Source organism: Plectropomus leopardus, chromosome 9 (assembly GCF_008729295.1).
Source record: "Plectropomus leopardus isolate mb chromosome 9, YSFRI_Pleo_2.0, whole genome shotgun sequence".
NCBI classification, from domain to species: Eukaryota; Metazoa; Chordata; class Actinopteri; order Perciformes; family Serranidae; genus Plectropomus; species Plectropomus leopardus.
The window spans coordinates 28,099,707-28,125,901 of record NC_056471.1 but is presented as its reverse complement, the minus strand read 5'-3'; the positions used below and the strand labels follow the sequence as shown (position 1 = coordinate 28,125,901).

General features: G+C 40.4%; 1 protein-coding gene across 1 annotated transcript in view; it reads left to right on the top strand.

The window, feature by feature from the left end:
* Nucleotides 1-26,195, top strand: part of LOC121947781 (teneurin-3-like) — a 173,716-nt gene that overhangs the window by 116,470 nt on the left and 31,051 nt on the right. The window contains exons 11-19 of the mRNA XM_042492896.1: nt 1,326-1,511; nt 7,821-7,841; nt 8,315-8,338; nt 9,395-9,541; nt 10,054-10,270; nt 17,146-17,265; nt 19,881-20,142; nt 22,105-22,372; nt 23,378-23,521. Coding sequence (XP_042348830.1) covers nt 1,326-1,511; nt 7,821-7,841; nt 8,315-8,338; nt 9,395-9,541; nt 10,054-10,270; nt 17,146-17,265; nt 19,881-20,142; nt 22,105-22,372; nt 23,378-23,521 — 1,389 coding nt within the window. The remainder of the gene's footprint in view (nt 1-1,325; nt 1,512-7,820; nt 7,842-8,314; nt 8,339-9,394; nt 9,542-10,053; nt 10,271-17,145; nt 17,266-19,880; nt 20,143-22,104; nt 22,373-23,377; nt 23,522-26,195) is intronic.

Here is a 26,195-nt window from a genome sequence, read left to right as displayed (position 1 = left end):
TTGATCTAACATCTCTGCGAGTCCAGACATAAGAACCTGCTTAAATCCCTAACCCCTTCCCTCAGTCTGCCAAGACTCCATGCAAATGAGCTTCCAAAATATGTAAAAACCTGCAAAGTGGTTGTTTTGGATGTGTTTAGAGACACAAAGTAATTGCTGTGCTTTACTGTTCTTGTGCTCTGACTTTAGACATTTTATTTCATTTTGGGGGTGTCTGTGCTGCATGGAGCAATAAAGTGGCCTATGAAATTACTGCAGTCTTTGATAAAGATGAGCTAAAGTGGCTGCAGGAAGAACAATTACAAAAATAACCTGTGTTCCTCTTGCGTGGAGAAAAAAATCTATTATTGCACTGTTATTATTCAGGGCAATACTTATATATATGGTGCGATAAGCTTTGATGTAATTTCAGATGGAACAAAAAAAGTGGTTGTTTCACTGATTGGACCCGTGTGTTGATAAGCTAATTAAAGTCCCGCAGAATGTGTTGTTTAGCAGATTTCACATAAAATACATGTAAACTTAATCAGATATCATCTCTCTGCCATCATAAGGACACGTGCACTTTCTTTTTGCTCTTCTGTTTAATGTTTTATCTCTTCAAAGTGCATTCCAACATGCACTCATTACGTTTGGATTAGATTTAATGCAATCTGACGGTTATGTGTTACTGTGCTGAATTGTGGAAAATTTACAGATTAAATGTCAAGCACTGGGAATTTGAGAGACTTTATTATTGCTGGAACCCATAAATGTAATAATGCCATATATCAAGATTAATTTCATACTCTTTTGGTAGAAGATTTATCCTCTTGTATTTCTCTTTCTCAACTATTCATTGTGTATTTTGGCAACAAAGCAGCCAAATAAAAGCTGATTTTGTTTCAGTGCTCTGACATGTCATATGTCAGCTGTGTTTCCTGCTTTACACACACTTTTATTGAGATCCATAAAGCATGAGAAAGCAGTGAAATCCCAATTTTTTCTCATGTAAAATCATGCTCCCGAATAATTTCCTTCAAATGATGGTGGTAATTATAAGTCCATGCAGTGTTTAGGCCTTGTAGCTTCTTTTTTTAAACATTTGCTGTCACAATTTCAGTATTTTCTGTTTTTCAGGAAGTGTTTACAGATAAACTCATTGCCCCACTTTAACCGATGGAGTCAACACTTCACAGTCACAGTCAGCAAACATCAGAGCTTTTTCGAGTAGTGGCAGATACATCTACTCAGAGTACAAAAATACACCAGTACAGAAAGAAAATGGGGCCTTTTTTCACAAAAACAGAAGCGACATGACTCTGTGGCTTTTTCTTCTGCAACAGAGGTGTGCGTGGTGGACTGCGGTCCCCACGGCTCGTGCATCAGTGGTGTGTGTCACTGCGAGGAAGGCTGGACAGGACCAGAATGTGAACAGAGGGACTGTCACCCACGCTGCATCGACCACGGAGTCTGCCGAGAGGGCAAGTGTGACTGCCATCAGGGCTGGACGGGTGAACACTGCACCATCGGTGAGCCACTGTGACACATGCAGTACTGTACACCTACACACACTTGACAGAAGGGCACGAACTACAGAGGAAAGTCATTTATGGACAGGCTTAAAAGGGCAACTTTGGAGTGTGAATGTCACTGTTTTCAGTGCAGTTTTTGAGTAGTTGTTGGAAAGGCAGCGATCATGACACACTTCTGTTACTGCCTGCCTCTTTCAGACAAGTACCTTTGCATGACAAACAAGCGATAAGTGCTTCATAGTGCTATTTTCACTGCTTACAAGTAAACTGCTGTGTTTCAATTTCCAGAGATCACCGAATCAAGCATCTTCATCTTTAGATTTTTCCGCTTTTCTGAATGTTGATCTGCCAAAGTTGTTGACTGTTTACATGTACAGAATATTTTTTTTTTATTCCAAAAAAGACAGTATTCATATTAAGTTGTTATGTGGCTAATGAAAATGAATATTCCACTAATATTCCTGTTTACATCCAGCTGTGCTTTCTCCAGTTAACATGCCCTAACATGTCGTTTATCACGTCAAAATGCATTCTTTTTTATTCCCTCTCCACCAGATTTCAGAGGAAAAGATAATTTCTTTAAGTTTACTTTGCTTGAGTTACTTTTGCACTTTAATATTTTAATCCCAGGACTTTTACGGGTGATTGTTTATATTCATATTGTATTAATGCTGTTTTTCTGTCCTAGCCGTGGTGACTATTAATTAACCCATTAACATTTCAGTTTTTCCCTTTTTTTGGTAAGCCAATGCCAGTTGGTGCATTTGGAAGCATCACCACCAGCTCAGCTGCAAGCGATTCTTAGCCAGAGATACCTAACACCAGACATTGTGGCAGTTGTAGAGGTTTGAATGGACTGGGTAGTCAAACCATTGTTTAATTGTGCCGTAATATTTGTATAAATTGTCATAGCTATGTTTACATGGACTCATATATTCCCCTAATAATCACACTAATAGCCCAGTCCTGATAAAAATGCGATATGTAACCACCTCAGTTGAAAAGACTGATCAGATCCGTCTGATCGGAAGGAATTTTCAATCGGCTTGAGAGAGGGGGGCAGAAACCTTTGGCTGAACCACTGCTGCTTCCATATTTTATTTAGTTAATCAATTGAGTTTCTCAAAGTATCTAATTGATTTAATATTATCAATAAAGTTAGAAAAAAACTTCCTCTTCTGGGAGATTGGATGATGCACAGCGGGTGGAACCACTTTGCCCAAGTCAACAAAGTTTTGATTGTTCTGCTTTGGGGCTTGTAAATGCACATTTAATTGGGTCATTTTATTTATTTATTTTACTTCCATTTTTTTCTGTCTAAACAGAATGGTTTCCATCAGACTTAAAAAAATATTGTCCATGTAACCACAGCTAGCAATATTATGTAAAATTGTTCAGACCTTGAATTAGCTTTTAACCATCTCTCCCGCTAAAACGAAATGTGAAAATGTGGCACACTGTTGCTATTGACCACCTACTCTTCAATTTCCTGCTCAAAATCTGTCTTCTTTTTGCAACCCCTCACATCAGCTTTGCAATTTTTCCATCATCCATTTAGATATTCCACCTTTTAGACTGCTGAAGTGATGCTCCTGTATTAGCGAGTCAAGGGCAGGTACGTAGGGAGCGGAAAAGCCACGGGTAGGCCTCTTTGGAATATCATTTTTCTGAAATGGCAGTGCTTCACCTGGCATTAATGAGGATAATGAGTTCTGAGATGTCACCTCCTATTGACCTTTAACTCCTTCTTCCTCGATACCTTACCCCCTGTCAAAGGTCCTGTAGTTAAACCCTGACACGCCGCGTCAAACACCATTCCCCCAAGTGCCATCTCCAACCTCTCAATGACAACACGCTCCCTGTGAAACAAAGATCTGGCACTCCAAACTACTGAACCCTAATTATGTATTTACAAGTTCTCTCATCAGCAATCCCTGCTCCGCAGCGCTGGTCCTCTCTGGAGGGGAGGAGATTGCGAGCGAGGGAGTTGTTGGAGGGGTCGCATTCCTGATCTTATTAATCTTTCCCTCCTCAGGGCCGATTGTGCGCCATCCATTTTCTCTTTCTCTCGTCCTGTTTAAGGCTCCCGTCAGGAAAGTAACTCCTTGCTGTGGATGCAGCGGGGATGAATAGGCAGCGCGTTACCTTTTCTTGGAGAACCCGCAGCTTATTTTGTCTTTCAAACCCCCTGAATAACTGCCATTTGCACAAAGCGCCTTTTAATCACATTACATGGACAGAGCTTGAATAGAAGACTTCCTCGGCCATTCTTTTGTGGCCAGCATCTAGATCCTGTTTTATATGCAAGGCTTAACCCATTGTCACTGCTTTCTCAGCACTGCAGTTTACCACTGAGGTGTTTTCTGATTCGTCTTAGTGTACTGCCGGTCCATTGCCGTGCAGTTGTTGAAATCAGCCAAGTGTAGATGACGGCAACATTGTGAGGGGGGGGCAGGTTTAGCATGCTGCTTCATGATGCGTTCATAATAGACTGGGGGTGAGACTGCGTACCTCCTGACAAGCAGACAGTAAAGTGTTCTGGAGCAGGCCCGGATGAAACTGCCTCATATAGTCTGAAAACAAAGGGTGTTTTAACAACCACATTTCAAGAGAAACTGAGTGTTCTTGCTCGTGTTGTCCTGGCAAAGCAGACGGAGGGAGTTAACAATGATTCCACCATGGTCTGGCTGAATACTCAATCCTGATTGGCTGCAGGGTGTCCATTTAAAACTGTCAATAGAGTGCCCCAGTAATTAGTCCCAAAACCCAGAAATCAGCTAGCATTTCAGCACCTCCGGTTCCCTCGTCTCAAAGTCAATCGGGTTTTTTAATGGATTTTTGGTTAGAAGTCTGAAATAAGGTCTGTGGTTCACACAAGCTTAAGACACTTTTACATTTGTTTAATTTAAAATTTGTTTTAAAAAAGGTTGTTGCTAACAAGTCACTTAATGAGACTACAGAACGTCATCAAGCCGAACTGAGCAGAACATGGCTTTACAACCTCGAAGTGGTGACGACTTGACTGTACTGTAGTTTGTTTATAGCCTAACATAAGCTTTTTACTTATGGCGATTGCATTCAGGCCTAAAAATCCTGTAAGTTCATTTGTGAAGATTATCTTGCTGAACAAAACATCTAAGTATCATGTATGTTTGTTTACCACAGAGCTTATTTTCTGCCATGATCCAAAATGCAATGGAAAAATCCCATAGGCTTTTTGACGAGGGAACCTGGGCAATGCTAACTTCTGCAGTGGCCTACAGAAAAGTGTCAATTATAGATCAATTTGAATTCTATGTCACAGTTACGTCACTCTTACTGAGTGTGCATCATGGTGGCAGAAAAAAAGTGGGAACAATCGCAGGGGAGTGGAAACCAGAGAGAAGCAGTCAAGATATGTGGAACAAAAATGTCTTGTTGTACTGTTGGATGTCAGAACAGGAATCCAAAATAAGATAACCATTATTTTTTAGTATAGCTATATCTCAGACGCTGTTTGAAAAAAATTGAACTTGTTTATGGTTGCCAGAATTTGGTTTAAACAAAAAAAAAAAATAGCTAATATTCATATATGTAAATCATAGAGGGCCTGCTGTATTATGCCTACAGCTATAGCATGAAATAAAATCAATCCTATATTTTACATAAAGCTAGTAGCATCAGTATTAAGCTCTGACATATGTTAAACAATGAACAGAAGCCAAAGGGAACCCAGCCATGAAAGTGCTGTTTGCTGTCAGTAAAGATTTGTTTGACTTATTCTCATCTTGTATAGCTGCATTTTGTGCTTATAGTACACAAAAACCATTTGACAAATCTCAATTTTAAACACCCTGGAAAGGACCACAAAGTACATAATTGTTTGCTTCTAGAGACTTGTATGCCTCAACTTTGTCTTTTGTGTAAACCCTGGATTTTTCCACAAGTTATATTAAGATATCCAGACAATTTTATTTAGTTGGATCCTTGACCCACTGACCCATCAGTGAGTAATGTTACAAGTCAGGAAACTTCACCCCATGGATATCTATAACACCTCATCTCTGGACATACCAAAAATTCCTTAAACACCATCTGTCTTTCACCACAGCCTACAACCTCACTTAACTCTGCCTCCCTACCAGTCTCTCATATTTTGTATCTCTGTTCAGTATGTTTGTTTGTTTGTTTGTGTTACATTTTATTTAACTGTGTAAAGCCTCCTTGGGTATTGTGGAAGGCACTATATAAATCTAAGATATTATTATTTTTGTTATTATTATTGTTGTTGTTGTTGTTGTTGTTGTTGATTGGGCTAAGACAATGTGACATTTGCTGGCAAAGCATTAAGCAAGGTTCCTATGGTCATGCAAAGCCTGGAAAATAAAATCTGATCACATTTTCCAGCCCTGGAAAAGTCATGAAATTAGTAAAAAAGTAATTGAGAGTTTTGGAGTCATGGCATTTTCTATTTTCTGTCGCTGTCAGCATGACATAACTATAATATGCGTCAATGTGTGGCTTTAGGTTTACTATCATGTATGTTTCTTCATTTTCTCCCCAGATGTTATGATTCCTTGAAAACTTATGGAAAAATCTTGAAAAAAAACAGCACTTCTGTCTTCTTGTGGCAGTAGTTAGGCTCCGCCCACAAACACGTCATCGCGTACAAATTCAAAAAAGGGTGAATACTCGATTCTGATTGGCTACACGGTGTCCGCAATGCGCCGTCTCAATAACAGTGTATCTGTTTCTAAAGTGAGTTAGGTGCTAAGACTCCTGCTACAATTTGTTTACAACAGTAACACTCGTCCTTTAGAGCCCCTTTCTCTGAAAATCACACGATGGAGGCTGTAAAACACAAGCTGCAGGTACTACACTGCCCCTCCAAACACAAAGCAAACATTTCACATCCCTGGACTGTAACGTTACACACAGCGTCATTTTTCGCGAAAATGTTGATACCGATTTGGCGACAATGACATGGCTGGGTATCTAGCTAGTTTTATTGTTAAACACACTGTCAAAATACATTTACCATTTGTCCCCTGAAAGCGATGTTATTGACTTTAAATGTTGCTAGCTTAACGTTAGCTTCCTGGCTAATCGCTGAGGCAAACGGTTTTATGAGCCGAGCGGCTCGTCCTATTTACTGGAGGTGTACTCAACGTTTCCATTGCATGAGAATCTTATGGGACAGTAATGACTGTACCAGGTATTAGATAGCTCCTTAGGCGTAACAAGGGAAACCGAGTTATCTCATGTGATAAACTTCATATATATATATAAATATATGATTGCAAAAAACATAAACCTGGTTGCGCGTTATCCCTACGGCACTTACGGTCCCCTTCCCCTAAAAGTCTATGGGTTTTTTGAATGGGATTTGGGTAAAATGCCCTAAATGAGGTCTGTGTCCTGTTAACACAGGCTTAGCATATTTAGACGTTTTGTTCTGCAACATAAAATACGTCCGCTTAAACATTTTTGAACGTTTGAGGTTTGACTTGTCTTTAAAAATGCGGTTGCCAACGAGTGTCTAAATTGGACTACAATGTTTGTCGGGGACGTTAGACGTCATTCCACCGGACACAGAAACTCATTAAACCCACTTGTCCGCCTTTACAGCTTTACAGAGTCGCACTCGAACTTGCGGATTTATTTGTTTACGATATTTTTCGATCGTGTTTTAATGTGTTTTTACAATGTTTATAGTGGTGACGTTAAAGTCGTGCGACCACGTTGTAGTTCGTGTATAGCCTAACAATAGCTCTTTGCTTCTGGCGATTTCATTTACGCTTAAAAACACCCAAAAGTGGTGTTTGTCTTATTTTTGGCGATAACCGAAAATCCCATAAGGTTTTTGACGAGTGAACCAGTGCGATGCTTCCTTACTTCCTGGTTGGCCTACAAAAATACGTCATCACTTCACCACTCTATTACTAAGATGAAGGGTTTATTTACAGTATGTTGCATCCCATGGACAGAAATATAACCACCATCCAAGGTGCTTTTACATAAACATGTATTGAATTTGACCGTGGAAGCATCTATAATTCTGATTTATCACTTGCTACTTTAATTAACATCTACACTAAGTCTGTCAAATGTCGTTTTCCTCTTTTACTGCAGCTGAACTATGAATTTACTCCTCTAAATCTGCAGCTTCCGTCTCTTTTGTCTCCCTCTCTCAAACCAATTTTCTACTTGTTTGCATGTCTTTGCCTAACTCCTACTTATATCCGTTCTCTTTTCTATTTTATGTCTGTATGCCTGTCTGCCTACCTGTCTGTCTCTATCCAACTCCCTCTTGGCTTACATGTATAGCCCTGGATTCCAGAGTATCAGGTAAAAACACTTTTCACTTTGCTTTGAGAATTATACCTTTCGTACAAGATGTGTTTTTCTGATCCAAGACACCTTTATGTTGCTTTAAAAAAAATATGAACTCTGTTATTTAAAAAAAAAAGAATAAAATGGGTGAGCTCGCAGCTTTCCAATCATATCCTGTCACTCATGCTTAGTATTAACTATTCAGCTCAATCACCATAACGACTATGATTTACATACACAGTTGAGATTGAAATTAGAGCAGAGACTAAAAAGAGCGAAGCCTACTTTAATCTTCGGGGAAAACTACCTGCAAAGCTTCTTTTCCAAATATTTTGTTGGCAGGTACATCAGCTTTATGCCAGCACTCACTTTTTGTGCTCCCTGTAAGTTACTGTAAGTAAATGTGTTTGTCAGTCTTAGCTCTTTGCCACCACAGAGATAAGTAATTTTCTTTTCCAAATGTTTCCCTTTCCTCGGTTGTGTAATAGGAGCAGTCAAGATAGGATATAAAGGTAAATTGAACCACTACCCCCCCAAGGGAGATTGTCACAAACAATCCCTCCCTGCTCTCTGTCTTTCCTAGCACGGCGTATATACACCTGTTCTATGTCCGAGTCGATCATAATGTTCCTGCTGTGATCCTGCTCGCCCGATATGTTTCCTCATCTCCTGTCCGTCTGAACACAGTCTCACACAGACTCCACGGTCCCCCTTCTCCCCCACCTTGTCTTAATTCCCTGTGTCTGCCAGATTAAACGCCCCAGAACTGGTGTGGTTTAGTCATGTTTCGGCTCCCTGTCTTCACCCTCCACTAGAAGGAATGCGATCTGGCAGCAAGTGCTCTGTTTTCTGTAAATGTAGCGACTTCTAGATCCTCCCTCTCTCCTTCCCACACTTCTTCCCCTATTTACATATATACTTCCCTTTCCCTTTGATGTTGCCGTTACTTCACATGAGTGTTTCCAACATTTGCAGCAGAGTTATTCCTATTCCTTTAATTATTTTCAAGCAATGAACTTCCAAGACAGCCACCAATTTTTAGCCTCTTAAATGGGATTTGTGCAACTTTGAACTCACTTACAATCCTTTAAAGCTCGATTCAAATACTAAAAAACCCTCAAAATTGTTGTGGATTTGACTCAAAGTGACTATGAGAAAGCCACGTGAACTCATACTTTGATTTAAACACAAAAAAACCCTCCCAATTGCCACGAGGATTTGACTCAACATGCATTCAGAGACTCCCATTTAACTGTGAGTAAACAGCTCAGCAGGTTTCTTCCTCTTTTATCCCATACATCCCCTCTCTCTGTGTAGCTCCTGAAACTCATGTGAAACGACAGTAACTCCTCACACCCTCCCTCCCTACATCCCAAGTCCTGTCAGAGGTGTATCGTACTGTATGTTCACTCAATGCTGTCTTATATCATCTATGTCCCTCCTCTGCCCCCTGTCCACTCTAAATGCCCCCTTTGCTCTTGTCTTCTCCCTCCTCCTCCCTTTTCCTCCTCCTGATTTCCTTGTTCTGACTTGCTCTGCCGTTTGACACGTACATGATGTGTTGACAGACGGCTGCCCGGGGCTGTGCAACAACAACGGGAGGTGCGTCCTGGATCAGAACGTCTGGCACTGCATCTGCCAGTCAGGGTGGAGAGGGCTGGGATGCGACGTAGCGACCGAAACGCTCTGCTCAGATGGGAAGGATAACGAGGGAGGTAGGAAGAATTAAAAAAGCCTCTCGTACAAATCGTCTTTTAGCTTCAGAAAAAGTGGCGCCTCTCATTGTGCACAACAGAAAAGTGGCTTTGATGTGGCTCCTCGGTGACAGTGCAAACAAACAAAACAAATCAATCATACATAAAAGATCACTGGGAAGAATATGCAAATGTTGTAGCAGAGCAGATTGTTAAACAGCACGCTTTAAAATATACAGTAGATCAATTATAAAGAGTAGTTGACACAATATATCAATACTCTGGAGCTGGATTGCTAATGAAGTGCTCAACAACACACTCAGAAGTTTTGAGCTTCATATAAGTTGACATACTTTAAAAAAACAGGTCACACTTTGCTGTCAGCTCAGGATCTCTGTTGTCGCTTTAATGAACTTAAGTTCACGTCAGAAATCATCTGTGTGCACTAGGGCTCATAACGTAGATGCTCCCACGTTTCCTAATGCATCCAGGTCACCAAAGCTTTCCCCTCCCTGTCTCCACTGTCGCTCCAGATGGACTCGTCGACTGCATGGACCCAGACTGCTGCACTCAAATCGCCTGCCAGGGTCAGCCCTACTGTCGCGGCTCGCCCGACCCCGCCGCCATCGCAGGCCAGGGCCAGAGTTCAGGCACCCAGCCCACATCCAAGGGCTTCTACGATCGCGTCAGTTTCTTGATTGGCCCCAGCGGCAGTCACGTGATACCCTGGGACAACCCGTTCAACAGCAGGTAAGCAGGCGTAATGAATTACTGACAGCTCTTTTAATTATTTGCATCACGTTAGCTGTTGGCTGTCTCATTACCAGTCAGGAGACACCTGTGTTTGTGAAGCCACTCGGAAACGTCAAAGAATCTCACATCTCTTTGTCTTTGCAGTCATACTGACAAGTGTGTTTACAGTGGTGTCACTGCCACAAGCGTTTTTGTCTCTCACCAGTCAAGATTAAGTAGCTCGAGAGATAGCTTGTTCCTTTGCTATAAACAGCCACGGCGACTGTAAAAACATAAGGATTATGTTTCTTACACCAAGATAACAGATGCATGTGGTTTTCTAAATTGAAAAGGAAAGCACAGCAAGCATTTCTCTGAAGAGACCAATTTCAGTGTACGTTAATGTATATCTTTTATCAGAAACCTAATTTTTTTGATCATCAGCAGGACAGCCCATCATGCAGTGTATTTGAATATCTAAGGCAGGCACACTGAAATAGACTCCTCTTTGATACTTGCTGGAAAGGCTTTTTTTCTAGAAACTGTTTTTCCATCAGAAAACCACATATTATCACCTCAACATCAAACAAGCACACAAACGCTTAGAAGATACATAGATAGACTGAGAGTTCAATGGATATCTCAATGACTGCTGGGTGGATTGGCATGAAATTTCTTGCAGTCATTTATGTTCCCAGACGATGAGATTTTATGAAATTTCCTCTCGCCTCACCAGCAGGTTGACAGGTTTTTTTGGGTTTTTTTTTTTTTGTGGACAACTGTTTAATGGATTGATATGAAATATGATGATGATTTGTCCCTGGTGGCCAATTTACAAGACATTCATGTTCCCCTCATGGTGAATTTTGATGATCCCTTACAGCTGGGGTAGACAATTTAATTTTGGCGACTTTAGGCAAAAATCCCATAACAAACTTTGAGCATATTGTCATGAAAGTAGTCTGAGAGAACACTAGATATCAGCATATCCACTTGGATCTGTTTTCAGTGGGGATGTTAATTATTAACCTTTAATCATAAACACTGACTGATCAAGACTCTGTTAACCCTTTAAAACCTGGCACATGATTACCTTGAAAAACATGGAAAGAAGTGCAATTTAAGACCCCAAAATTAGCAAGAAATTTGTAAAAGGAATAAAAAAAGTTGCAAGAAAATTACTTGAATTAGCAAAAAAAAGTAAAGAAAAGTGCCAGAACAGAGAATGAATTGAAAAAATTGCTTAAATAAAATAATAAATATAAATAATAATATTTTGAGTACAAATATAGTTTTCTTTATATATATGAAAGTCATTTGATATTTTTTATGCAATATCAAGTTTTTTCTTGTAACCTTGTAATCATTTTTTTGCAGTTTGCAGGACACTTCATGCCAAGTTGTGAATTGCTTTTTTTCCCACATTTTAAAAGAAATCACATTTTAAAAGTTTAAATACTACTACAAAAGGCATCTGAACGCTGTACAAGAAAACTGATCTTGATCCAGGTTTTAAATGGCTAAACAGTTCCAAATATACAGTATATTAAAAGTAATATACCGGCGCTATGCAGGGAGATAACGAGACAGCTCGGCTGCAGTTGTACGGTGCTGTCTATGCCATGGTGTTTCTCCTGGAAAACAACTGCAGTATCCTCTAGAGCAGTCAGTTCAAAGTCTGCCCTGTCAGTTCGCACTAGCAGCAGAAGCAGCAAACATCCAACACAAAAAGGTCCCCAGTTAATGATCAGTTAACAAGGGTCGACTGCTGGTCACAAAATAATGTGTAAATTAGCATCTTTAGCTTTCAGGCTTTAGAAAATCTAGTCCTTGACGGGAAACTTTGACTAATCACAGGTCATTTTCAGAGCTGTCGATCACATCAGTCACAGCTTCTGAACTGCGGTCAAGCTGTTAAACTAGACAGCGCTGATCAAATGTGAATCAAGAATATATTGCCTATTTCTTTCCTCAAATGTTTTCAGAAACGTTTTTTAGTGTAATGTTGTACTTTAAAAAATGAGAAAGTGTCTGACCTGGCTGGTTTGTTGGAAACAGTCAAGTGAAAACAAAACATTGCCCCATCAAACTTTTAATTTTACAGGTAAATAGTACACTAATATATGTTTCCAAAAGCATCTGAGGTGAGAAATAGTCAGCGCAGTCACAGAATCTTAATTCATATCTGATCAGCGCCGCCTTGGTTGAAAGTTTGACTGAAGTTCACGAGCAGTGATTAACATGATTTACAGCCATGGTAGAGACTCCTTGGCTCTGACTGTGGGTTGTTTATGGCTTTTTTCGGAAGTGCCATTAGGAGCACTCTGAGGAGTCAGAGGAGTGTGTTTTCTTCTTTTTTTTTGACAAATGACGAATAGACCATTGGGTGCTCATCACGGTAAAGCAATAGAAATAAAAATACAGAGTTTAATGAACATATTTAAACAAAAGAAGGGCATTTCACGGAAACCTACGTTTTCCAATACTTCCAGATTTCTTCAAATTTAGTTTCCTGAAGCCTAAATGAAAAGGTAACTCTTTCCATTACAAAGATTTCATAAATGATTTCGTACCAGCCCTCTACAGCGGGGGCATCTGGCTGAAGCCATTTCTTTGTAATTGCTTTTCTAGCAGCTAAACTCAATAATTCCGAATAATTATTTTGTTTTTATGTTGATAGATGTCGAAAGTAAAAGGTCAAAAAGGAGCTCCTCATCCCATTTAGATGTGATTGTTGTCCCAAATGCAGTCACTAATTGTGTATAAATCTTGAGCCAAAAAGCATTTACTTTTGGACAGGCCCAGAACAAATGGTAGTGGTTTGCACTTCCACCAGCAGCTTGAGTTGAGCATGTTATTTTCGCAGATTATTTGCCTCGTGTACTGCAGTCACGATATAGTGATAGTTGTTTTTTTTTTTTAGTTTTAATATTTTGATTTCAGACTGTACTGTGTATTCAGTGCCCGTTAGCAGATGTTAGCATGCTAAAGTAAGATTGAGTAAACTGTAGGGTGAAAACCCTTAAAGAGCTTGCAGTGTGGCTGCAGACGTATTGGCTTGCTTCCATTATCTCTTTCAGAAAGTTTTGTCTTTAGTTTAATTTTATCCTCCTGATCTTTTAGACAGATTCACTACAGTAGAGCAGACAGTCTTTATGTCTTTCAAAGACACTTTGACAGACCTGTGACCTTCTCGTATTGGGTCTGACTTTTTATTCACCGTGACACCTTTGAAAAGTGACTTCACATTTTCTTCAGCTTTATGAAGAATTAAGTAGCAGTTTTGAGATGCTTATCCAAGGTAAAAGCATTGATCAAAAGAAGTTTGATATAAAGGGAGAGAGTGTGTCAGCCAATGAATAGACTCCTGAGCGACGTCAGCGTGCAAACTGAGGAGACAGAGTTATATTTTTCACCAGAACCTCAGTGCACTCCCACATCTGTTCAGAATCACGAGTGGAGTTTGTTTTGTGACTGATGGAGAGGAAAATGATTGCCAACTGTGTGCGGAAGGCTTTGGGAATATTTCCTCCAATAGTTTAAAGTAATCCTTATGTAAATAGCATGCTTTACTGAAAATATAGAATGAGGCGATTCTCCCCCTCCTTTCTGCCAGCCGGGTTCTCGGTAATCCTCGTCCTCATTGTCTTCAGCTTACTGTCGATTTCATGTCTGGCAGTGGCATTAGCTCTCTTGCTCAAAATACTCATTTGCCTTTTTATCTCCTTGTAGAAGTTAGTTTAGCCGTCAAAAACACCATGCATTCTAGAGGCTCTGCAAACATGCATTCGACAAATTAATTACCTTTTTTTTTTTTTTTACTGTATCCTATGAGCACTTATGCAGTTTTTTTTTTTTGCAAGAGCCAGATAATGAAGTAGTTGACGCAGAGTTTGTTTGCAGACCCATATTTTTCAAACGTTCATTTTAGGTTATAGAGTGAATAATTTATTGACAGCCTTTGCAGAGTATACATTATAAAAAAGTCTCTGAAGCGCTGGAACAAAGCCAGAACAGCGTCAAGACTTCCAACAGCAGCGGTGACTGTTCTGCCTCGTTGTAGAGTATGTGATGTCTAACGGTACAGGAATGGGAAACAGTTAGAGGTCACTCGTCTCCTCCTTTTTTTTTTTAAGAAGCCATTGTAAAAACCAAGAGAAAGGGAGCAGATTTCAGTGTGCGGTCAGGTTTCAGAACTCGGCAGTAAACTTGTCCCTCATATGGCACAGGGAATAAAACATGTGTTGTGGTTTAGTGTTTTTTTTTCTCCCCACACTAGTCCCCCAGCCGTATCACATGTCCCCACACTAGTCTCCCATTGGGTTTTCAGATGGTGTTTTTCTCCAGCCGGCGTGAGACAATGACAGATAAGAATGCATGAATTATATGATTCATTTCTGGGGTTTCAGCAGGTGGTGTGACTCTGCGTTTGTTTGGGGGGGTTCGGCTCTTGTAGCATGCTCTCAAAAGATTAATAGAGACACAGGGAAGAGAGAGTGAACCTTCGCCGGGGCTCTTAAGTGGCCTTGTTCCCCGAGCCGGTAAATAAAGGATGGGAGATGGTTGTGCCAGGCATGGAGCGGGAGGGAAATAAGAGAGGCTAAAGCTGTTGATCATCCCCCGTCTCATATACGTAATGACCCGGAGATAAAGTGGCAAAATGAGACATCTTTTTGCCCACCAGTGACAAATGCAGCGGGAACACTTTTAAAATTCTGCTCTATGGTTGAGAAGTAGGGAATGATTAAATGTTGATGGAGAAATATCGCATTGTCTCCCCTTCTTACCTTCAAACAGAGGACTGACTTTACAAATTACTTCACACTTAAGGATACACGAACGAGAAGTTTTTACCTGAAGGCCCCGCAGTCATGTTGAATAATCGCAGAGGATATCTGAGGCTTTAATCATGTATGAAGCTTCCGTTTTTTTGTGATTTATGAAGCAAAAAATACCAAAGAAAATACAGTTTTTTGGGTGAAAGCAGGGAAGGGGATGCTGGAGGTGGAGAGCCTTTTGACCAGAAGCAAATCCATTTGCCAGCAGGGCAAATCTGGGTGAGCAAAGTGAATGAGTAATGCTCCCCCATGCTAGACTAACTACCATAGAGGTGCCCTTAAGTGAAGCATTTAACCCACCCCCACCTGCTCCGGTGGCACTGCTCTTTGGACAGCAGTGGGAGGAGGGTTATATAAGGCAGTCACCAGGTGTGAATGTATGTAAAAATAGTGGTGGAAAACAGGATCTTTGCTCAAAAAGGGACATGTTTTTCCCCCGTAGACTTCAAACCTTCACACTTTGACTTTTCACTGCTGAACATTTTGTATTTCTTATATTGAAATCTGTTAAATTTCCTCATCCACACTATGATTTTCTTAAATATCGTGGCGATTCTTTTGCATTTGTAGCATCACTTTCTTTTAAACCACTGTTCATTTCTTTTTGTCTTTGTGACAGTTTGCCTCCAGCGTCGCTTTTTGTTTTACTGAATTCATATAAAGTGCCTCTTGACATGTCAGACATTGAGCCTTTGCAACTTCACACATCAAGAGGGTATCTTTAACCAAGTTGAAGAGCTTGTTCTAGCACTATTCTTGTTGATATATTATCTTTCATCACAAGTATCACCACAGAATTTATCAATGCCAGCGAGCACACGACTGGTATGACACTGACAAGAGGCTCTTTTTGGGAAACAGATGCATTTGTGAGAACAATCACGCTCGGATCTCTTCAAAATTCAATTCAGAGGAAATTCTTAATTCAGCAAGGTCAGAGTGATAATAACTATGCAGATATTTCACTTATGAATCACATTTGAAATGCCTTCTGTTTATTGTACATTTCATTTACCAAGGGACTGGGCTTTATTTATCAGAGGAAGGGGTGGCTGGGGTTATGTTTTTTTTTTTTTCTCTAATACTTTTGCTAAAACAATGCTTTTAATTATGTATCGGTGCCTAAACCTGTACTTCTCTGTAAAATAAAGCACAAAGCGATGGTCAACAATGTAAAAAAAACATACATTTTAAACTTGAAATTTAACAATATATTACCTGTTTACACTTTGAAATGTAAATAAGGACATAAATATGAATAGATACAAAACACTTTTAACAAATTCACATAAGACATTTACATAATAAATATGCCATAATAGCACTGGGTTTCAGTCCCTAACCCTAGCTGTAGTGTGACTACAGTAACCACTAAAAACATGCCTTTTAAACCCATCAGTGGGATTTGGGGTTCAGAAGGTATTAAAAATGAATAAAAAATACAATCATTTAAATGTGTATGTCCCTCCCCTACACAACAATAAAAAACCTCCCCAGTGCTTTAAAAAATTATTTGCCTCTGCTCCGATTTTTTGCACAACACCTTCCCACCATATGAATAACGAACAGTCCCTAAGTTGACTGTATTTTGCAGACTGATAACTTCCACTGCTTGCCTAACAAATGAAATTTCCCCAGGAGCTGTGTGTGGCTTTGCATGTCACATCTTGTCTCAAAGTAATAATATTCAAAATAAAAATAGAGCTTAAGAGTGATAAAAATCCATTTCTGTGTCCTCGTTGAATATAAATGCTGCAATCTATGTGCAAGATGCTGCGAAATCTCAACAGTCCTCCGTGTCTGCGAAACCTCATCCTGCTGAATTATGGGCTTTTAAGGCAGTAAACAGAGACAGAGAGGTGCTCTGTAAGGTGGCATTTTCATGAATAACAACCGCTGACATGTGTGTGTTCGGTCAGTAAATCATACCTCCCTGCTGGTGCCGCTGGCAAAGGGATGGCAGTTGTTGTGCAGCGTTGATGCCGTGGCTGTGTGTTGATGCCGGCTGGCATTGTTTGTTTACGCAGCCCTTTCTGTGTTTGTTTGTCCACGCAGCCTGGCGTCAGTCATCCGGGGTCAGGTCCTCACGGGAGACGGGACGCCGCTGATTGGAGTCAACGTGTCTTTTCTGCACTACCCGGAGTACGGCTACACCATCACACGGCAAGACGGCATGTAAGGGAGACACTGCATCAGTAGGTGCAGCATGCATGGACACGCATCTGCATTTATCAACACTGATTTACATGTCCAAATAAACATGAGCACTCGAGCTCAAACCCTTAGGCTCAACCGCTGACCTTGCAACAATTTATTTGTGGCATAGACTGCTGTCCCCAGACCAGTATGGAAAAAGCTGTCCGACAGTGGCAGAGTCGTCCTGGCAGTTATCCAAAAAGCACTCAAAACAAATTGAAACAGCAGCGCATTGTGCCCTAGAACAATTCCTCATGCAAATGTCACAATGGTGGAGGCCATTTTGAACCAGGCTGTTTAAAATGCATTGAATCAGCAAGGGTAGAATCAATCTGCCCGCGGTGTAGTAAAACATGGGATTACTGTCTGACCTTCTCCTGCTGTTACCGCAGACGGGTCCTTAATAATGGGAGTGCAAACTCATACAAGACGAACGTATGTGACATATTTTACAGGAAGGGTTCACCTCAGGTAGGAGCTTAATTTTTTGCAGATGTGCGTCAGAGATCGTGGACCGAGGCCGCCGTTTAAATTTAGCAGATGGGGGCTGTGTTTATGTGCTGCCAGTATGGAATAAAAGGCTTATGAGTGGCACAGAATTGTACAGCTGTTGTTATGAAGCACAATCCTTGGGTCCCCAGATAGCTGAGGATTAGCTGATTTCTTCAGATATTCCGCCCTGTAACTCTTCTGACAAGGAGCGTGATAAATGGTTGGGGATAATCACACTTGGTTAGCCAACAGATCCGCTCAGTGTGTTAAGAAGGGGGGGGCAGCTTCAAAGCCTGGCCTCTTGCAGCTGTGAGCTCCCCACTGCCCAAAGTGGAGAGAGCTTGAGAAGGAAGCTGTTTTAGGTCAGCTGCACAGCTTGGCTGTTGGCGTGTGTGTCTGCAGTGTGTGTGTGTGCCACGTTCTGGGTGCGGGTGCGTGCATGAGAGACATGCATAAGCATTCAGATCTGTGAGTGTGTGTGTGTGTGTGTCTTTGTGCAAGTGAATGCATGCAATGTCACCACACAGATGCTTTACCCCCTGGGTAGTGGAGCTCGCAGAATATATAGAGCAGCACTTCAAAGACTCGCCCTCCATTTCCAAACCAGTAACTTTTCCCTGAGTAATGTCGTACTAATTAAAACCAGACCGACCAAAAGTCCCAAGACTCAAGACGTCAAACCAAATTCAACCATAAAGTGTCTCCTCACACCATGCCTGGTTAAACAAAAGTCATAAATTAGATTCAGTGAATGATAATAAAATATGGAAGCTGTTCAGAGAGAATACACTCAATAAGGAAAAGTTCTCTCTTCTATTGAAGATGGATGAATGAATATTTACTTTGCTATTTTGCACTTAAAGGGAAATTCCAGTGCATTACAGCCTGAGGCTTTTTGCAGATTATTATTCACCATTCCTATGAGTAATAACATTGTAACGCTTCTAAAAAGAAGTGTGATGGAGCGAGAAACATGAGCAGTAAAAAACAAAATTCAAATGAACACCATGACTTCCGTTTCAACCTTGACTGTGTATTTATCTCAAGTCTTGTTGTTTAGATCCAATCGTTGACACCGTGTTCCTAGATCTTAGCAAACACTTTACTGAACACAGTGATATCACAACCAATAGGAAAAACAACAAACCATGTCCCCTGGGGTTTGGGATAATACCAGTTTACCCACACAGATCCAAAGATCCAAGGTCCAAACTGTTCCTGATTCTGCGTCAGCTCTTGTTCATGTGACTGTACAGGCGGAAAGCATAATGGAGGCTTAAGAAAAATATTCGCCTCATCTATTTTTGATGGAGCCGTGGAGCGTTGCACAGAGCAGATCGTATTCTCGTGCTAACAGGCACTGTTTGTGAAATAAAGATACAATTTAATTATGAGGATAAATGTATTTTCAATGACATAATCACAAATTTATGATCTGCCGGTCATAACAGAACACAATTTAAACAAGACGAAAAAGGAAACCAGTTAACTACATGGCCTGCTAACTTACTTAGGATAAAAGCACAAGTTATCAGGAAAAATCACCAAATCCACAAAATCTGCGTTACAAAATTGAACAAAATGATCACCTTATGAAACGTTCCTGGACGCTAAAAAACGTGGGTGCAACCATGCCATCCAGACCATGGTGCAGCTGCAGCCTCCGTCTTCCTTATGGTCAAAATGGTGGCAAAGATAACAAAAACAGGGACTAATTCAAACGTAAAATATATGGTATTAATCTGCAGATGTTCAAAATGGCATCTAATGTTTCTATGGGTGTCATTTTTAGAGCCATGATGAAGATAAACAGTTGGTTCGTGTCAGCAGTCAATGACGGTATAAAACAGTCAATAAAAACGTTTTTTTCCCCCCTGCTGTGAATCAACAGAGGTTCTAGACATGCAGTAATAAATGCACACACGTTAGGCTGATTGGTCCAGTAGTTTGCAGCATTAGCTGTAGACAGATAACTGAAAATACCAGCCAAGCTGTAATGAACTGAAAGTTTCTGCAGATAGTAATAAATACAGTCTATTTATTGCTAATGGTACAGTTTATCCAATAACTGACTGCATTTGGTTTCATGATGTCATCTAAAGGTTTGACCTCTTGGCCAATGGCGGTGCTTCTCTGACCCTGAGTTACGAGCGTGCCCCGTTCCCCACACTGCACCGCACAGTGTGGCTGCCCTGGAACGTTTTCCACGTGATGGACACGGTGGTGATGAAACGGGAAGAGAACGACATCCCCAGCTGCTACCTTACCGGCCTGATCAGGCCCAACCCCCTCATCCTGGCCACGCCCCTCTCCACTCTGTACAAGACCTCTCCAGAGGACAGTCCCATCATCCCCGAGACCCAGGTGAGACCACTGTCACAGCGGTGACACAGGAGATCACATTACAGGCCTTTTATAGTCACTTTCACATTTGTTCTCATATCTGATTGTTTTGAATGACTTCAATAATTCGACCCATGTTTGATCCCAACATTAAAGCAGCAGTGTTGAAAATATACAAACTCAGAGCAACGATAATGCTGTTATCTTCCTTTTACCATGGCTTCTCTCGCTTATTTGAAACACGGTCAGATTTGCCTTTCAGTTTGCCTTTGAGCTTTGATTGAACTGAGGCGTCTCCCCAAATACTAAGCCATAAATTGTCTCGCAGTAATACTGATAAATTCTGAGGGCACATCGCATGGAGGTTACATGCCTCAGGATTTGGTTTGTATCCATTTGGCTCAAATCAGAGTTGAAAATCCCTAAATGCAAAATGTGGCTCTGCAGCTTTTGCTGTTAAAACTGATTAGGAAAAAGGGAGACCTGTGTTACATTTGAAAGGGAAAAAAATCTGAATTTGGACATGCTTCAGTGGCAGTCTGAGGTGAAACCTGGTCAAGGGAACTGGGAAAATAAAAAGAGAGCAAGACTTGTCAATTATTAGAGTTCTAGTGTTGAAGTTTTTTCTCACACACTCGAATAATGAAGAATTCATTTATTGCCTTTGGAGTTTGCTTAATTTGCATATAGACTAATGCGCTCTGTGGTTTGGTATAAGTAAGAACTTATTTTTAATATTTCAACTGCTTCACACTGTTTCATAATGTGAAATGCGCTGCAGAGAATATAACATGATTAACCTCTGTAACCCTAACAACAAACACCATTTCTCTTACCTGAGTTGCTCTGAAGGTAATGATAATAGCAAACCCAAATGCAGGAAGTGCAACACATCGTATCATATATTACATCACATAAATATTATATATTTTTACTGTATTTAAAGGAGCAGTGTGTGGGATTTAGTCGCATCTTTTTTGCGATAAATGGAAGGTGTTTTTTTTTTGTTGTTGTTTTTGAGAAATTGAAATATTAACATTAGGCATATTTTATATTCACAATTTCATTTTGTGCAATTTGAGGGTTAATGGAAACCCGCCTAGAGTTTGGTTTGTCCGTTCTGGGCTACTGTGCAAACAGTGGCAGTGAATATGGCATTCTCCATGGACATGGACTCCCTGTGTTGATATAAACGGCTCATTCTAAGGTAATGAAAACACAACAGTTCTCATTTTGAGGTTATTGTACACTAAAGAAAACATACTTAATATATTATTAGAATCAGAAATACCTTATTGATCCCCGCAGGAAAACTGTGCTTCGTTATAGTCGCTCTAATGCAGGCATAGAGAATTATAGCAGGTAGAAATAAATACAAGTATGTAAATACATAAATGTAAAATGTAACAGTAAAAATACAGTTATAGTAACCAATTAGTACAGTATGTAATATGTTTTTTAAAAACAAAGTATGTATAATATGCTGAGTAATATGTGAATATTTAAATTACAGTATGGATAATGTGCTGAGTGTGTAAAGTGTGTAAAATACAAAAAGTGTGTACAATACAAAACTGCACTATGCTGCAATGTTATGTATAAAACTAGTATGTAAGTTCAAAATATAAAAATATAAATGTGTGTGTGCAATGCTACAATAAACAACAGAGATATACACAAGTAAGAATACAATAACACAATATACAATATGTGTAACATTTTAAATATAGCCTACATTTAAGAGTTGGAAGAATATATTGTACATTTGAATAATTCCACAGGGGATTGTTGTAGTGTTGTAGTGCACCAAATATTGCAGTTAAGGCATTCAGTTTCTGCCAATAAATCCCTTTAAATCTTACACACTGGACCTTTAAAGACATTATCTACATTATACCAGAACACTCCTGCTGCTCCTGTTACTTAAGTCTACACTTCACACTGTGTATTTGGCACCAGTCTGACTGCTAATTAAAATCATAGGTCCTTCATGAGCAAGTTGCCATACCAGGCAGCGACCTCAACCTGGTCTACCTGAGCTCCAGGGCAGCTGGCTACAAGCCCATCCTCAAGGTGCTGCTGACCCAGGACCGCCTCCCCTTTGGCCTGATGAAGGTGCACCTGATGGTTGCCGTCATGGGCCGTCAGTTCCAGAAGTCTTTCCCTGCCTTCCCCGACCTCTCATACACCTTCATCTGGGATAAAACAGACGCCTACAACCAGAGGGTCTTTGGCCTGGCAGAGGCTGTGGGTGAGTACCCGCTGTGAAGCTGCCGACTGAAGATGTTGTGTAAGCGTAGGTTCACTCAGAATCTCCCGCTACCTTCAGGCAATGAACCTTGGTTGAACTTCTGAAGATTGATTTTATTTTATTTTTTTCTAAATTGAGGATTATTTAGCCAGGGACTGCTTTTGTTGCCATGTGCAATAAAGATTTAGCAGGTGGTGTGAAATCCTGAAATCCCCCCAGTGCTGCATTTTTGAAGGCCACTGCTCTTTTGCTGACTCCTTTGTTTTGCATGTATGATATTTCAGCAGCGGTGCACCGACTAAAATATTGCCTATGAGGCATTGGCCTTAACAAAAGAAATAAATAAACAGCATCACAAATAATAACAGCATCTTTTGAAGGGATCAGAATATCTTATTTATGATTTATTTTTTAAATAATAATTAAAGTGTCATCTTGAGGGTTGTACTCCATTAGGGTTTTGACATGCAGTAAAACCTGCATCTTAATGTTTTCGAAAAACTTTTAAAAGTCTGAATAAGTCAAAGGGATTTTGCTAAGAAGGATGAATGTTGGAGCACTCCAGCTTATGCAGTACAGAAAATAAAAAAGCCCTGACAATCAGCAGGATCCACTCCTGGCTTATGGCTGCGACCATATCACAGCCTTTATGATATTTACTATAATGTGCCCCATCTGAGACTTTATTGTTAAAATAATTCATGCCACTTTGCCGCTATTTTGCGTCTCGTTTATTTGCATTTACACAAGATAAAACAAACGAGAGGAGAGCGCATAAAAATCCAAACGGTGCAGGTGAGACACAGAAACCCCCACAGGTCTTCTAAAATCATCCCAGCTGGAGAAAATGACATAGTCAAAGAGAAAGCAGAACCAGCAAGTACAGAAAACAACTCCAACGTGTGCTGAATGTCTTACAGGCTACAAGCCTCATTGCTGCCATAAGTGTCAGGTAAGGAGGTTGCAACCTTGCTCACCATAGGCTTCTGCCGTCATTACTTTCAGTGTCAGTGGGATATGAATACGAGTCCTGCCTTGATGTGGTGCTCTGGGAGAAGAGGACGGCCATGTTGCAAGGCTATGAACTGGATGCCTCCAACATGGGAGGGTGGATGCTAGACAAACACCACATATTGGACATTCAGAACGGTAAGAAACTCTCATATATCTGGCATTAGTGTTTATGTGTGCGCATGTGGGGCAGAGATAGGCGGCCTCTTAGGGTTACAGGCAGGTGGTCTTTACCCCGAATCACCGCAATAAATACTTGAATCAAAATGAAATATGGTTCGTCATCCCATCTGCAGATAATAGAGGAGAGTTTTGAAGGGCCGATCATTCACAGTAATGACAGAATAAATCAGTGACTAAGTCACCAGGGTGCAGGCTCGCTACAATTCCACACTACTCAGCTATTTTAGGAATAAGACGGCCCTTTCGCTGCTCGTGAAGGCTGGCGCGTTTGATGAACAGGCGTCATGTTTAATTCTCGCATTAATTCAATAAACTAAATTAATTTCTTGCTCTTTCATCAATCAGAATCGCTTTAATCGCCAAGTACAATAAATGGACGTGAGTTTGTCTTTGTCGTGCTGGTTCAGGGACACGAGAGAGTGAAACATGCGTAATGAAACTATCAAATATACATACAGCATTGAGTCATTGCTGGGTTACAGTACCAGGAGGTCACATTCTATAATCCGGAGAGTTCAGAGCTGTGGTACAACTGTGCAGGCAGTAATATGACTGCAATTATAAGGAGTGGGCCTCAGGGTAGTGTGCATTGTCAGTTTGCCAGGCTGCTGTTTTGACATTAAATCCACTCCAGCTCACAATCTTTGTTCCAGTTGTCCAACACAATTTGTGTCCCTTTCATCTTGAAAATAGTCAAGGTTACATTCGTGGCCTTCAGCAGAGTCCCTCGTCTCACTCTGTCACATTGGAGTTTGTGTCTGGATATGCAGGTTGTTTTTTTTTTTACAATGTTTATTCTGTTTTTAGTGGGCATTTAATGTGCATCTTAGCAAATTTTTTAACTGTAATTTACTCATCCGTTTGTAAAACTTGCTTAATCGTTTGTTTTTGCAAAGTCATAGATGCATAAAAAGATGGATACTGTAGATAATCAGATTTACAAATTCATCTGAGAAAGTGGTAATTATACCTGTAATGTGTTTCCTCTGTGTGTGTGTGTGTGTGTGTGTGTGTGTGTGTGTGTGTGTGTGTGTGTGTGCGAGCGAGAGAGAGGGAGCCACAGAGTCTGGGGACTTTCTTTGTTGTTTCCTACAGCGATACTATCACTGCTGAGGAGCCAGGCATGCTTATGATTGATTTTTCTTCTGATTCAACTTTATTTCCATTACTCAGGGAGAGAAAACGTAAATCAGTCCAAATATTACAGCTGATATAATTACTAGATGTGGACCAGTTGTTCTCAGTTTATCTTTTCTCAGTTTAGAGTTTCTAGAAAGTCAAATAACAGATTCAGGCATGTATTTTTGCAGTGTGTGGGTCAGTTTGGCATTGGGAGGTACAGTGTGGTGTGTTTGCATGCAGACTGAACTGTCCTGAAATAACTTCGTCCCTATTTTAAGCCATCATCAGGTCATTAGTTTTTTTAGAGGTCGTTGTGCTGAAAAAAAGATGAACCAAATTTCATCACTCTGAGGAAGATAAACGTTTAAGTTTTCATTTAAATGTAGAGATAGAGCAAAAAATGGGCAAATTTATCAGTGTCCCTTCTGGTGGTGCAAAATCTCATTTTAAGATGAAATGTTCCTTTATATGACCATCAGGAGGGGACTAAATGACCTGATATGCAATGATATCAGTTTTAAAGGGAAATTTCACCCTCAAATCAAAAATACATATTTTCCCTTTACCTGTTGTGTGTATTTCTCAGTCTTTTTTGGTTTAAGGTGATGACTGTTGTAGATATCAGCCGTACAGAGGTCTGCTGTCTCTCCAATATAATGGAACTAGATGGCACTCAGCTTGTGGTACTAAACATGCTAAAAAATACATTTGAAAGAATGCCTCTTTCCAAAATTCATGACCTGGTTACTCAAGATAATCCACAGGTCTTGTTGTGACCCGTTTCATGTAGGAACTATTTTCTTTCTTTCGAACTACACCTGCCATGGAGCCTCTTGAACATGAGTAGATGTGCGCTTCCTTCTACATGGTGATACGGTTAGTGGATGTAGTCCAGCGGAAAGAAAATAGTTCCTACATGAAACTGCTCACAACAAGGTCTGTGGATTATCTTGAGTAACTGGGTCATCATTCCTGGAGAGATATTGCTGTTGAATTTTTTTAAATGTAGTTTTTTTGGCGCTTTGAACACCACAAGCCGAGTACCTACTAGTTCTACTATATGAGAGAGAAGACAGACATCTCTATGGCCAATATCTCCAACTCACACCAAAACTATCTACAGTGATAAAAAAGCACTACAGGTAAAAAGAGAAAATATGTATTTTTAATTTGCGGGTGAACTGCTCCTTTGACATCCCTGGAAAAACAACCAGACCTACCTAGTATGACTTTGCACCAGCTTCCACTCTTCAAAGTCTGATTGAACGCCTACATTCACTCACCCAGAGGTCTTACTGTTCACCTGACAGGTGGGAGTAACAGTCTTTTTTGATTTGCTCCCAGTTGCCGTGCAGAAATAAGATAAATTTGTCAAAAAGAAAAGCAGCAAAAAATGAGCACAAAGTGAGCTTTTTGTCAGGCAACAGGTTTGCTGTCAGCAGCTATCACCACTGTTGTGTACATCTTGATGAAGTTGCCAGGAATTACTGTGTAATTCATGCGTTTG